Consider the following 13,266-nt stretch of genomic DNA (forward strand, 5'->3'; position numbering starts at 1 on the left):
TCCCATTTCCTTGGCAGTCTGTTAGGTGCAAACATTTCCAGTACCAATTACTATTCTTAGTTGCAAAAACAGATTCTATTTTAACCAGGCTAACTGGAAACAGAGCAGTAAAGGATATGAGGTAGCTCACAGAATTGCGGGGAAGGCCTGGGAATCTAGCTTGGGTGCAGCAGATCGTGGAACAATCCTGACTGGGAAAACACTCAGCCACTGCGCAGACTGACACCAATGCCTGTCATGTGACACCAGTGCTACTTGGTTCTAGATCTTGAAAACTTAGTCACAACCACCGCAGAAAAAAAAATCATACTGATGTAGAAACAGGTCCACCATTGTGCATGAACGAGGGAGAATGTGGCCATCAGTGCTATTGATAAACACTTAAGAACATGAATGAAGCCAATTTTAGGTTAAAGCTGATATGGAAGATGGCAGAATAAAGAGAAAGAAACTGGGTCTTTGGAATTATCATTTAACTGCTACATCAAACCCATTCTACCTCGCACTTTGCAGTGAGGTGAATGGATGAATGTGTTATTAGTTATGCCATTTGAATTTGGCTCTCTCATTTTGGAACGCAGGGTCCTAATTGCTTTAAAATATACACACAGACATACAGATTATATCTTTGGTCTAGGGTATTCCTTTCTTTGCACAGTGCTTGAATGAGTACCACCGACTTGTGGTTTAATCAGGTTTCTATGTTCTGTTCCATGGGCTGGTTGCTATCAAAGTTAGCAACAGAACAACTGGAAAATATTCATTTGGGGTGGGGGGAAGCAAACATAGACCCTATCTGATACCACACATAAAAGACATTCTAGAAAGATTCAAGATATACATGCAAATTATATCATAAAAATATCAAAATAAAAATTTGAAGTCTATGTAATCTCGGAGGTATTAAGAAAACAGAATTTAAACCACAAAAGGGAGACATACATACTTAATTATCTGAAAATACAGCAAAGATACTCAAACCCAAAATAAAACAAGCAATAGAATGGGAAAATAGCTTTATAACACTTGTATAGATAATTGTATATGCTAATATACAGTTTCTACAAATTGATGAGAAAAAAAATAAGTGACTTAGTAGAAAAAAGGGCAAAATATATGAACAGGTAAGTGGTCAAAGACTGCACTCAAACATATAGTAAATGCAAGAATATATGCTCAGCCTCACTTGTAGTTACTAACAAGGGAATGTTTTTCTCAAAAACTTCACAAATTTTAAAAAATTATAACACTCAGTGAAGATGAAGGATAATGAACATGACAAACACATTGCTGGTGGGAATACAGTCAATTTTTGGTACTGTGGATTCCATATTTACAAATGTGCCTACTTTGACCCAGAAATATCATTTCTGCAAATCTATGCTCCCTCTCCCAAATAAAGGCATTCTTTGTAATGGCAACAAAATAAAACACACAACATATATATATACACACACATACACATATACTTTTTTTTAAGCATGGAGGGTTTTCTATTATGACTTGAGAAAAATTAATTTGAGACTAAGGTATGTAATATAATGCAGCTTATAAAAATAAATAACAGGAGCAGAAAAAGAAAACCTTTCAGTAACTGCATATGCCTTCATGTGAGGAGCGTGGAGAATGGGGCAGAAGGAGGCTCGGCAGGCTCCTAGTATTACTGTTTCAGCATAGAAGAAACAGAAGCATCAGGTAAGATTTACTTTTCTTTTCATCATATCTGCACTCTTATTTACAATGAATACATATTTTTAAAAACATTAAAGAGAAAGTATAAAAAAGGAACTTCCATTGAATATAAATAAACAAAATGCAGATTTTTTGACCCCATTCCAAATCTTTCGGCGTTGGTGCAGGGAAGGCCCAATCTGCATTTTCGGACACCTCCGAAGGTGCTCGGGCCAGTGGTCTCCTCGCCACGCTGTGAGTAACCCAGCTCTGAGCTGACATCACCCTCCCAGCTCCACAGTCTTCCTGTGGAAATGCAGCTAATGAGGCTGTTACAGCTAAATGCAGCCATCATCCCGCTCTGCTCCCAGGAAATGGCTCCCATATCACCTTGATGAGGGTTTCGGGTGTTCTCAAACTCTTGCATCAGGCACTGATTGAAAATCTGTTACTTTCTGACCACAGATGGCTAATGGCATCCATTGTGTGTGGGTTTACCCTCATTTAACCCTCAGGGGACTTCTTGATTTTCCTTACCTGCAAGCTGTTAGAGGAAAAGGTCTGCTTTCAGCCCCAGGAACTAGTAACTTTATCAATTTCCTTTCGGATTCTTATTAGCTGTCACTATCAAATGAGACCAAATCCCCAGGACACCTATTTTTTTTTTCCCATTGCTGAAGGACAGCCTTAGTTACCTTTACTACAAAATCAAAGTTTGTTTTTTCTTTTCTACATTTAGAAAGTAAATGTTTCTTTCCTCTGAAAACAAGCATGTTATCAGTTTATATAATTATCAAAAGTAATTGAAACCTTATTGCTCAAAGTAAAAAATAATGTTTTATGAAAGGCATAGAAAGAGAAAAACAAAGAAAAAAAAGCAAGGTAGATAGAGATAGAGATAATTAGATGGAAAGTGTGAACTCTAGGATTGTTTTTTAAACAATGTTTTTTACTTTTCTGGCCAAGGGAAAGGTTCCCAATATATCCTACCCAAATGAGCTCAATGTAACTCAGAGATATACGTGCAAGAAAAGTAGCTGCTCTGTCCCAGAAATAAATGGCTCATTTTTAGTGCCAGGCCAGCTAATTTCCCACCCAGAATCGGCTTCACCATCGACAGTTACCTCTTTGGCACAATGCCATGACTTAGAGTGTCAGGGAGGAAGCCAGGTCATCAAGACAAAGTCGCATTCAATATACTCAGTATTAAACATAAAATAGAGAGCATCAAATAAAAACAAATCCAGACTTAGATAAGGAAAGACTTTATTTAAAAAAAAAGGGGAGGAGAATGAGTGTAATAGGCAGACTGCCCTGACCATAAGCTCTAGAAGCATCTCAGAGGTCAGGCAAAGAGGACTTTTCTTTTAATAGTGAGGAATAAGCAGGGCTAGGAGGAGCTGGGGAAGGGAGCGAGCAGGTGGCATGATCTGACAGTGGTGTAGGAGAGGCTTCCTCTGCAGCCACCAGATGCTCAGGAAGGGCCATTAAGGATGGATTGTTCCAGAGTCTAATACTTAACCTCAGTGGTAAGCAGGGGCCTGTAGATTTAATTGAATTTTGATCAAGTCAAAGTAGCAGGCATTTTGTCCAAATTGGTCAGTGGGTACATGCATCTAATCATTATTGAGACAAGAAATGGGATTTTGGAGGGTCTCTGTCTGGCTTTGCTATAGGGAAACAAAAGGATCATCCATGAGTTTTCTGTAAGTCATACGGGGGAAGTGGCTGCAGTAAGCTGTCTCCCAGAACAAAAAAGGGTAGAGATATTTTTTAATGATTATTTTTTTGACAAGAAGCACAGGGCTCAGATGAAATTCAACACTGTCTGCAGTTAAGAAAAATTTACATTTGAACCAAAAACTGATGATATTTAGGACTCACCTACCTAGAACTGTTTGCTATGTCAAAATTAGGCAATGCAGCTGCCAACGTATTCCGGTTTTGATAATAATCTAAAAGTCTGCCCTTACACACTGTCCCTCAAGATGTTGTGGGTGAGATTCTGAGGATGATGCCAGTATTTCTGGGAAGAAGGCCTTCTTTCCCACTAGACAGAGACTCCGGCCTGCCTGGGTGGGCCCTGTATCAGAGTGCAGTCCGATGTGGGAAAGAGAAGAGGTCGTGACTTAACCTCGGCACATTGCAGCTTCAGAGCATCTCTCTTGACCCATTTCAGAAGCTCCTAGGAGTGATATCAAAGAGGCACTCACAGAAAGTCTTGAGCAGCCATCCTACACATTTCATAGCTTCCAAGGGGTGTTATCCAGCAGCACTGTTAAGAATTGCAAAAACAGCAAAATGATGCTGGTAAGGTTATTTTTCCCCCAAGAAGAAACCTAGTTGACCAAAGGCCTAATAAATGAGTCCCTAGGGTTAACAGAAACTATGAAATAACCCAGGGGAATGCTGGCCTGCCCAGCCTTGGTCTCCGCTCTACTCCCTCCCACTTTACTCCTTTACCTAAGTAATAAAATACAATTTGTTTACAGACCTGATAGGGACAAATGGCCCAGTGCCTGTGCATCGTCCTGACTTTGGATGTCCTCGGTCTACTCAGAAAATGATGTAAGTGGGTCAAGAAGATGCTCTTACTCCTCACTTGATGTACAGGATACCAACTGACATCCATTGGAAATTCGCTACCCCACCACTAGGGAAGTGCAATTCTTTTATTCTTGCATGAGCCTACAAAAGGAATTATTTTGTGGGTTTGTGTCCAGCTAAAGGACTACAGAATCACTCCTAGATGGGATGTACTCATTTGAGGTTTTTCTTGTACCTTCCAAAATGAAGAACAGTGACAAACATATATTGGGAAACAAACATGGATTAAGTAATGTAACGTGCTTGCCAATTCTTAACAAACCTGAACCATATCCAGCTGTCCACAGAACCTATTCACAGCTCCCACTGACAAAAACTCCATCTCCGTGGCCTCACATAAATCCTAACACAATCGGCCTCCGGTTTCCCCATCACCGCCCTTTCTGATGAAACTGTCGACAGCCGACACAAGCAATCAGCAAGGTCAGTTTGTTGGAAGCGAGTCTCTGGGTTAAATTAACAATATAAATATAAGACTACACAGCTAATCTTGGGTATTTAGCATAATTAGCATTGCCACAATCACAAAGCATTGCCCAGTGATTCATGCCTTAGAAGTCATGGTGGTGAGCCCTCAAGGTGGATAGATAACCAGTTTCAATAACTTTTACGTACCGTTATACAGATACCTGAATGACAGATGACTATATTTACTTGGGCAGTATACTTCTGTAGATTGCTTTATACAGAGTATTTACACAAGAAAGAGGTGGGCTGTACTACAATCTTCAATCTTATGCTCTGAAAAACTAACCTAAAAAACAAATTGTCTAGAGAGAGAGGGCAAGCATTATAATTCAGGTGTTCTTACCACTGTGTGCTCCATGGGCAAGAGAAGGGAGGCAAGCACAAGGAACTGGAGTCAAGGCTGTTCAGTGTCTGTCTCCTGCACACCTGTCCCCAGGCTAATTGTTACCAAGTAAGGGACAACACACTGGCAGCCTGGAGAGGGGAGAGTTTCCTGTGACCTTCAAATCGGCCTGTGCATGGACAACGGCATCCTTTCCTCTCTCTGATAAAGGGGCTGGATACAAGCACAACACTTTCTGTAATCTTAGGGAATTTTGAGTAGAAATGTTTTACAATTAAAACGGTGTACTTAAATGAAATCACTCTTTTCAAAAGAACAGATTCTAAAGTCTAGCATCTTGGACTCAAAAGACTCAAATAATTATTCCTCCTAAAGAAGAGAACTTGTATATTTTTTTATTGGCCTTTCATTTTTCTTATTAGATGCTTAAAGATAGCTCGTATTTTGTTCTTATTTCATTGACAGATAAAATCACTCACCTATCATGGCAAGGCAGAAAAAGAGAAAGCTCAATTCGGCTTCTTGATTCAATGACATATGTAACATAAAATAGTGTATACCTTACTTAGCTCCTAATAGGCATTCAATAATGTTAATTCCTTCCCCCTCTCTAATTATGTCTTTCTGATAGAATCAGCAGGATTTTAGACAGGATAAGCCTACAGCATTGAACAAGTTGTGTTAAACACTCAAGGTAGCCCCTGGAGCATTTCATTCACTCAACAAATACTTAGCATCTAATGTTCTCCAGCACTGTGTGGGGAGCTGGAGATTCAAAGGGGAAAGCAATCGAGGCCTCTCCTCACAGAGCTTCAAATCTAAATAGGAGGAGAGACCAGGAGACAGAGTATTACATTCAGATATGACATTGGTTAGACCTGGGATACATGCCTGGGAACCCTGGGTCACAAGTGACAGCAAACCCAAACCCCAGTGGTCTGATTTGGGCTCCAATGACTGGGGAGTTGAAGTAAGAGCTTGTCAGGGATGGCATCACAAAAGCTTCCCCACACAGCATCGCCAGGACAGTATTTCTCTCTTTGCTCTGTTCCGCTTGCTTTTTTCTCAGCTCCACCCTCAGGGACGCTGCCACTTGTACCTTCTTGGCTGTAGCAGCAAAAAGTCGGGCGTACGTTATGCTCAAACCCAGAGAAGAAAAGAGAGAGTTTCTCTCTTTCAAAAAAGTAAAGGTTTCGTGCTGACGCTGATCGGCTTGAATCGGTTTCTGTGTCCTCTTCGGAGCCCATCACACTATCTAGGAGATTAGCTGATCATTTCAGTTTATCAGGAATCTACCTCCAGAGTGTAAGGCAGGACCAGTCTCAACCAAACCAGATGGACTGAATTAAAGAAGGGTGATTCTGATAAGAGAAACGATGGCCACAAACCTGTGGAGCTCTTACCACGTACCAGGCACTTCTAAACCACCCAGATGTAGTCATTCGCTACTCCCACTTAACAAACTTAGGAGGTAGATACTACTATTATCTTATTACTAGATTATGAGCTTGTAGCACAGGGTGCTTAATGACCTGGCTCAGGTCTCCACACACAATGAACTAGTTTGTCAGGAGGAAGGAGAGCGCCTGTCCAACAGCAAGACCAAGAGATGCCCAGGACTAAGGGTAAGTGCAGGACACTTGTGAAAATCAGAGTCTGAACTGGAGGAATCGAAGCTGAACCCTGAAGGGGGAGCGGGAGTAAGTCAGGGTGTGGGGGCAGGGTGCCAGGACTTGGAGGGAAAGGTGTTGACCAAAGATGCGCTGGGGGGTAAGCAGAGCCAGGAAACGAGGGGCTTGCAATCCATATGGAGAAGGCAGAATGTTATCTTGAGGGTGATGGGCAGCCATGGAAGATTGTATTCAAGACACTGACAGAGCCTAGGTGTTGTGTGTGGGCCGTGTGGACACGGATGGATAATACAACACGAAGAACCAGGTAACGGGTTCTTGCATTAAAAGTTTACTTTGTCCCGTTTTTAATTCCCAGTTTCCAGCAACGTACCTAAACACTGTAAGAGTATAACCATTAGACATATTTTAATTGAATATCTATTGATACATAAATATGTTTATTAGGTAATGCTTTAGGAAATAATTGCATTTATCATATACTTTAAAATAAGTAGTGTACGAAATAGTCAATAGGGAATAATTACATCTTGCATTACAAATAATACATGTGTAGAAAAAGGTAGGGAAGATTATGGTAATTGTATGTGGGTGGAGCAATCAAAGGGTTCTTTTTCTTTCCTTGCTTAAAAAAAAATGTTACTTCTATAGTAAGTTTAAAACGCAATTTTTAAATTGTTGCATGGAAATTATAAAAGCACTGCTAATTGTAAACAATTCAAACAATATGCAAGTATATACAATAAAGTGGGAAGCAACCCCCTCATCCCTCAGAAAATCCTGTTCCTTTCCCAAAAGGAAAAGTAATCACTATCAACAGTTTGATGCATGTCCTTCCAAACAAATATGGGTATACATATAATATTATACATCTATAAATATGATTATCGTGTATATGAATTCATGTCATATAATTTATCTGATCTATTATTGCCGAACATTCGAATTGTTTCTACATTTTTCTTACTGAAAACAGTACTGCCATAAAACTCCCTGTGTGTGTGTGTGTGTGTGTGTGTGTGTGTGTGTGTGTATCCTCTTGTATATGTGCAAAGATGATTTAAGATTAATTTTTAAAAGACTCTCTGGGCCATAGGGTATGTACATTTTAAATTCTGAAAGACACAGCCAAACTGACTCCTAAGAGACAAGCCTCGTTTAAATTCCCAGCAGCCAGCAGTTTACGACTGCTTCACTATGCTCTCATTAAACCTAGAGCTTATCGATTTAATTCTGGTCAGTGGGCAAACAAATAGCATTTTATTCCACAGAACACACTTTGGAAAACATTGCTCAGTAATTATTCTTGGGATTTGAGTATTAGCCAGTAAACTATTTTTTATTTCAAAAGTTTTTAATAGTCTTTCCAAAATACTTATCACTGGAAACCTTTGCACAGAATATGAATTCACTCCTTTGACTTAAATGGACTATTCATCTGAATTAATTTCCAGCTGATAAGTAATGGATTTAAATCAATGATCTCCTACAGGACTATAGAAGAAGTATAAAGGTAAAGCTGGAATGTACGGTGATCCCAGAGTATGCCTGTTAGCTGGTGTTCGGAATGAGCTGTGGGAGGGACAAGAACAGAAATACGTGTATATATTGCCATTTGGAAATTTTTAAAGAATAGTTTTAAAAGCAGCCTGCTTGCTCATTGCATAATCACAAGCATAGAGCTCTAGAGGAACTGTTTCTTATTCAGTGCACAGGATAGCTCACCAGGAAAGAGAAGAGATACATTAAAGAGATGTTTGGGAATTTGCATGAAGAAAGAGAGGGAACCATAATGTAAACGCTGATAGAGTCTTGGTGGTGAATATGAACAACTGAGGGAGGGGGTGGCCCAATTCCCAGGGGCGGTACAATGAGAACACATGAGCTAAGCTTTGTCCAGGGCAGGCTGCTTCTTTAGAGGAAGTGCTGCCTTGCATAAAGATTATACTATGAATATTTATGGGCCATATTCTAGATCTCTATGGTTCTGCCTCTGCTTCTGTCCTCTCTCTGCTCCTGCTGTCAGGATTCAAAGATGTAACAGTTATTGAACCATCATGGAGAATCCAAGAGGCTAGGTAGGAAGACACAATCCGCAGTCCAAGGTGGTCGAACTTCATGATTCAAGGTCATGCATTTAATCTCATGTTGATGAGCAAAAAGTTTGGTGGTGTCCCCTTTGAATGTGACTGCAGTTCTATGAGGTAGATTATATCCTTGTTTTGCAAAGGATGAGATGGAGGCTTACAGAGATTAAGAAACCCATTCAAGGTCACATAGCTTCTACGGAGTTAGCCTCTAGGATGGTCCCCAAGGATGGCCATCCTTCTGGCGGTCTCACCCTGTAATCCCCTCCCCATGAGTATGTGCTGGATTTAGTGACTCACTTCAAAAGAATAGGACAGAAATAATGATATGCCACTTCTGAGGTTAGGTTGTAAAAAACACTGTTGTTCTGAGTTTCTGTTGGGGTGATTATCAAGTGTTGGAAATGAATAGTAGTGATAGCTGCCCAACATGGTGTAAGCAATGAATGACACTGAATTGTACACTTAAAAATAGATAAAATAGTAAACTTTCTATTATATATGTTTTACAACAAAATTTTTCAAGAACACAAAACAAACAGAAACACTGTAGCTTCCACCTGGGGACTCTCTAGAATCCCTTTCTTTGGGGGGAGCCAGCTGCTATGTTGTGAGAAGCCTGTAGGAAAAGACTGAGTGGCAAGGGACTGATGTCTCTGGCCAAGAGTCGCAGGGATCTGAGGCCTGTCAACAGCACAGGAGGAAAGTTGAAAATGTGCCCTCCCCAGCCCAGCCTCAAGATGAACGTAGCCTTGGAAGAGAACCTGAGCCGGCGGTACCCACTGAAGCCATGCCCAGATTGCTTACCCTCAGCAACTCCGAGACAGTAATCTAAGCTGTTAAATTTAGGGTAATGTGCTGTGCAGCTATAGTTAGCTAACTGCTATTAACAGGAAAAGCTGGGATTTAGGCCTGAGTTTGCCTGTCTCCAGAGTCTTTGGTCTTAATTCACTCATTATTTATTCACTCACTCAAATGTGTATTTGTGCCTATGTACCTGGTACACACCATGATAGAGACAATATATGGAGTGATGTACTAACAGTCTACTTTTTCCAAACAGGATCCATTCTACATAATAACTTCATGTCATGGGACCGATTTGCCATTTAAGCAGAAATGGGCAATTGCAGCCATACACATCTCTATCGACTACCTCTGTGAGCACACGACTGCTCTCCCCCTCCCTTCCTTCCTTCTGGGGGTCCACATCCCCACTCCCTGTGGAGAAATGGCTTTCCCAGGCTGCAGCAAGGCAAGGCCAAGACTCTGCAGGGACGCCTGTGCACTGGTCTTGCTTCCTCTCCCAGAGGAGGAAGAGGCCTTGCTGATTGAGTTTGGCTATAGAAACAGGAGAGTCAGTTGGCTTTAAAATGTTCTGTGAAACACAGGGCATAGGCTGGTTTCTTTTCAAAGTTTCTAGAAAGCAGGTGTGGGTGTGTGTGTGTGTGTGTGTGTGTGTGTGTGTGTGTGTGTGTGTGTGTGTGTAATGGGTAAGGCTAGGCTCCTTGGAGCCAAAAAGAGGCTATTTGCAGGATGGGCTCCATGCTGACCCGCTGGAGAAACTGGAGGTCAAGGGACACTTTCCTGAAATAGACCACATGTGCTCTTATTCTGTTTGGACATCTCTCTTCCAAAGAAAGGGATTTTGCAGCTCAGCTAACTAATTTGGCCCTTCGGCTAGCAGCGCAGCGGGTGTGATGGCTGGCCTCTTTCCTTCTCACCTCCTCATCAGTGGTTCGGGTATTGTTATTCTCCATCTGGTGGAGATGGCTGGCTTCATACAGGTATATAGTGGTCTCCAATTTGTATAAATAGACAAGCATCAAAACAAGATAACCCTAAGTGCTAAATATTTCTCAGCAAGCTGACCATGTTAATACTTATTACAGAAGAGGGGAATATTCACTTGTAATTTAAACCTGAGTCTGTCAAAATTTTAAACCAATGTTAAAATGTACCAATGTATATTAGTTAAGCCATTTATCAGAGCTGTGCACTGTGGCTGACTCAATCCTCAGAGGATGAAGGGTGAGCAACGCCAGCACAGTCAGGAATGGCCCAAGTTGGTTAAAAAAAAAAAAAACAACAAAAACTCTAGTGGCCTTTTGGTGGCTCTCGACAACAATTTCTTTTCTCTGCCTCCCTTCCCTTCCCTTCCCTTCCCTTCCCTTCCCTTCCCTTCCCTTCCCTTCCCTTCTATTCCTTTCCCTTCCTTTCCCCTCCCCTCCCCCTCCTCTCTCTTCCCTTCCCTTCCCTCCTCTCTCTCTCCCTCCCCTCCCCTTCTCTTTCCTTTCTTTCCTGTTTCATTCTCTTTTTCCTTCCTTCCTTCCTCCCTCCCTCTTTTCTTTCCTCCCTCCCTCTTTTCCTTCCTCCCTCCCTCCCTTCCTTCTTTCAGCAAAGCACATTCAGCAGTAAATATATATCTTTTTAGGAACTGTCCCTAAATCATACCATACCCCCTTAGTCCTCTGATGATTTCCCTAGGCATGTCTAAGTAGGAAATCATCCCTAGTCAAGTGTCCCAAATAGCATCCGAGTCTTCTGCTTTTTGTGTTAGTCTTAAATAAGCCAACCATATGGAGAGATTTTTCTTTTTTCTTTTTTTTTTAAATCTGATATCCCTTTAAAGATCCAGAGCTATTGAGGTGAGGGAGGCATGGGCACTGATCTTCACAGCAGCTTCAGGATCAGAGGCCCTGTGCTATGCAGTCAGAGAGGGGGACTTGCGCCATTTCCAGGGAAATCCTTGTCCCCAGCCTCCCTCTTTGTGCTTCCTCTGACCTCCCGATCTCCCTCAAAACTCTGTCAAATCTTTAAGAGAAGCCAAAGCTTTCTATTTCATGGTAGGGATAAAAAGCTTCAAGTGCAATTACTTCTGGAGGAAATAGGAAGTGAACAAACTATGTGAATTTAAATGGAGAAAAAAGTGAGGTATCAGAGCTTTGTTGATGTGGCTGAGGCAAGAAGGAGTCCAAGATGGTGAGAGAAAGGCATGGTGAAGGCAGAGGCTCAGCAAGGGAGGCCTGACAGATGAAAACCAGCATCTAATTCACAGCTCAGCCTCGGGCCGGCTCCACCAGGTATGTGTCAATGATTAAAGCAGCATCTCACCAGCCTCCAATTTCCTATTTTTAAAAAGCAGCAATCGATGTTGAGAATCAGCTGGATTCTCTCATTAGAGAAATCAAAGAATCTTACACGAAGAAACAGCCATTTAGAATTTCCTAATTGTAAAAAAGCAGAACAGATTAATTAAATCACTTTAGAGAATCAGATAACGGAAATGTGCATAAGCTGAAAGCACAGTGCAGAAATTATTGTATTTAGAAGGCAGACACCAGGAGCCTACCAGATAGTAAAGAATTGAGGCTTTATGGGCCATTATATCTCTATCAGAGCCATATGCAATGTGTAAACAATTGGGTGTGGCTAAGTTTCCAGAAAACTTGATCAGTAAAAACAGTCTTCAGACTAAGAGCTATATAATTTGCTGACCTCTAGCTTACATCATGTTAAACAGAAGATACACTTTTTCGCCACTCAACCTTGTATATCAAGACATCTTACAAAGAATTAGCTTCTAAAGGTAACAAAACAATAGTAAGAATTACCTCTTTAAAGAAACCCAAAACAATAATTCAAAAAGATATATGTATCCCTATATTCATTGCAGCATTATTTACAATAGTCAAGATATGGAACCAACCTAAGTGCCCACAAATAGGCAATTGGATAAAGAAGATGTGGTACATATGTACAAGGAAATATTACTTGGCTATAAAAAGAATGAAATCTAATCATTTGCAGCGACATGGGTAGACCTAAAGGGTATTATGCTAAGTGAAATAAGTCAGACAGAGACAAATACCATATGATTTCATTTATATGTGGAATCTAAAAAACAAAATAAATATACAAACAAAACAGAAACAAACTCATAGATGCAGAGAACTGATGGTCGCCAGAGAGGAGGTTTGGGGGGCTGGGTGGAAAAGGTGAAGGGATTAAGAAGTACAAATTGGCAGTTAGAAAATTGTCACAGATATGTAATATTTTAAGAACTATGTTGGTGCCAGGTGGGTACTAGACTTTCCAGGAGTCTCTGCATAAGTTATATGTCTAATCACTATGCCGTATACCTGAAACTAATATAACATTGAATGTCAATTTTAATTGAAAAGTGAAAAAAAAATGAAATGAAGAAACTATCTCAAGAGGTGGAATGATCAACTACATTAAATGAAGTTGGAAGAAAAAAAGGAAAAGAATTGCCTCTTAGATTCTAGAATTGTCTGTGGGAATAGCCCCCTACTGAAGGAAGGGCATGTGTCACCCATAGCAAGGTCCTTCTAAGTAATTCACCTGAGAACAAACGGGCTCATGCCACTGGAATTATCTCTCTTGCCAAGTTTCTCATAACTTAAATGAAAATGTGAAAGGAAGTCGAGGTGTACAA

General features: G+C 40.8%; 1 protein-coding gene across 1 annotated transcript in view; it reads right to left on the reverse strand.

Annotated features, from left to right (window-relative positions):
* RGS6 (regulator of G protein signaling 6) overlaps nt 1-13,266 on the reverse strand; it is a 456,413-nt gene that overhangs the window by 227,965 nt on the left and 215,182 nt on the right. Inside the window, exon 4 of the mRNA XM_054567333.1 lies at nt 12,160-12,199. Within this exon, the coding sequence (XP_054423308.1) occupies nt 12,160-12,199 (40 nt within the window). The remainder of the gene's footprint in view (nt 1-12,159; nt 12,200-13,266) is intronic.

The sequence above is a fragment of the Pteronotus mesoamericanus genome, unplaced genomic scaffold (genome assembly GCF_021234165.1).
Source record: "Pteronotus mesoamericanus isolate MK-2021 breed Mesoamerican mustached bat unplaced genomic scaffold, CSHL_Meso_final contig_182, whole genome shotgun sequence".
Lineage (NCBI taxonomy): Eukaryota > Metazoa > Chordata > Mammalia > Chiroptera > Mormoopidae > Pteronotus > Pteronotus mesoamericanus.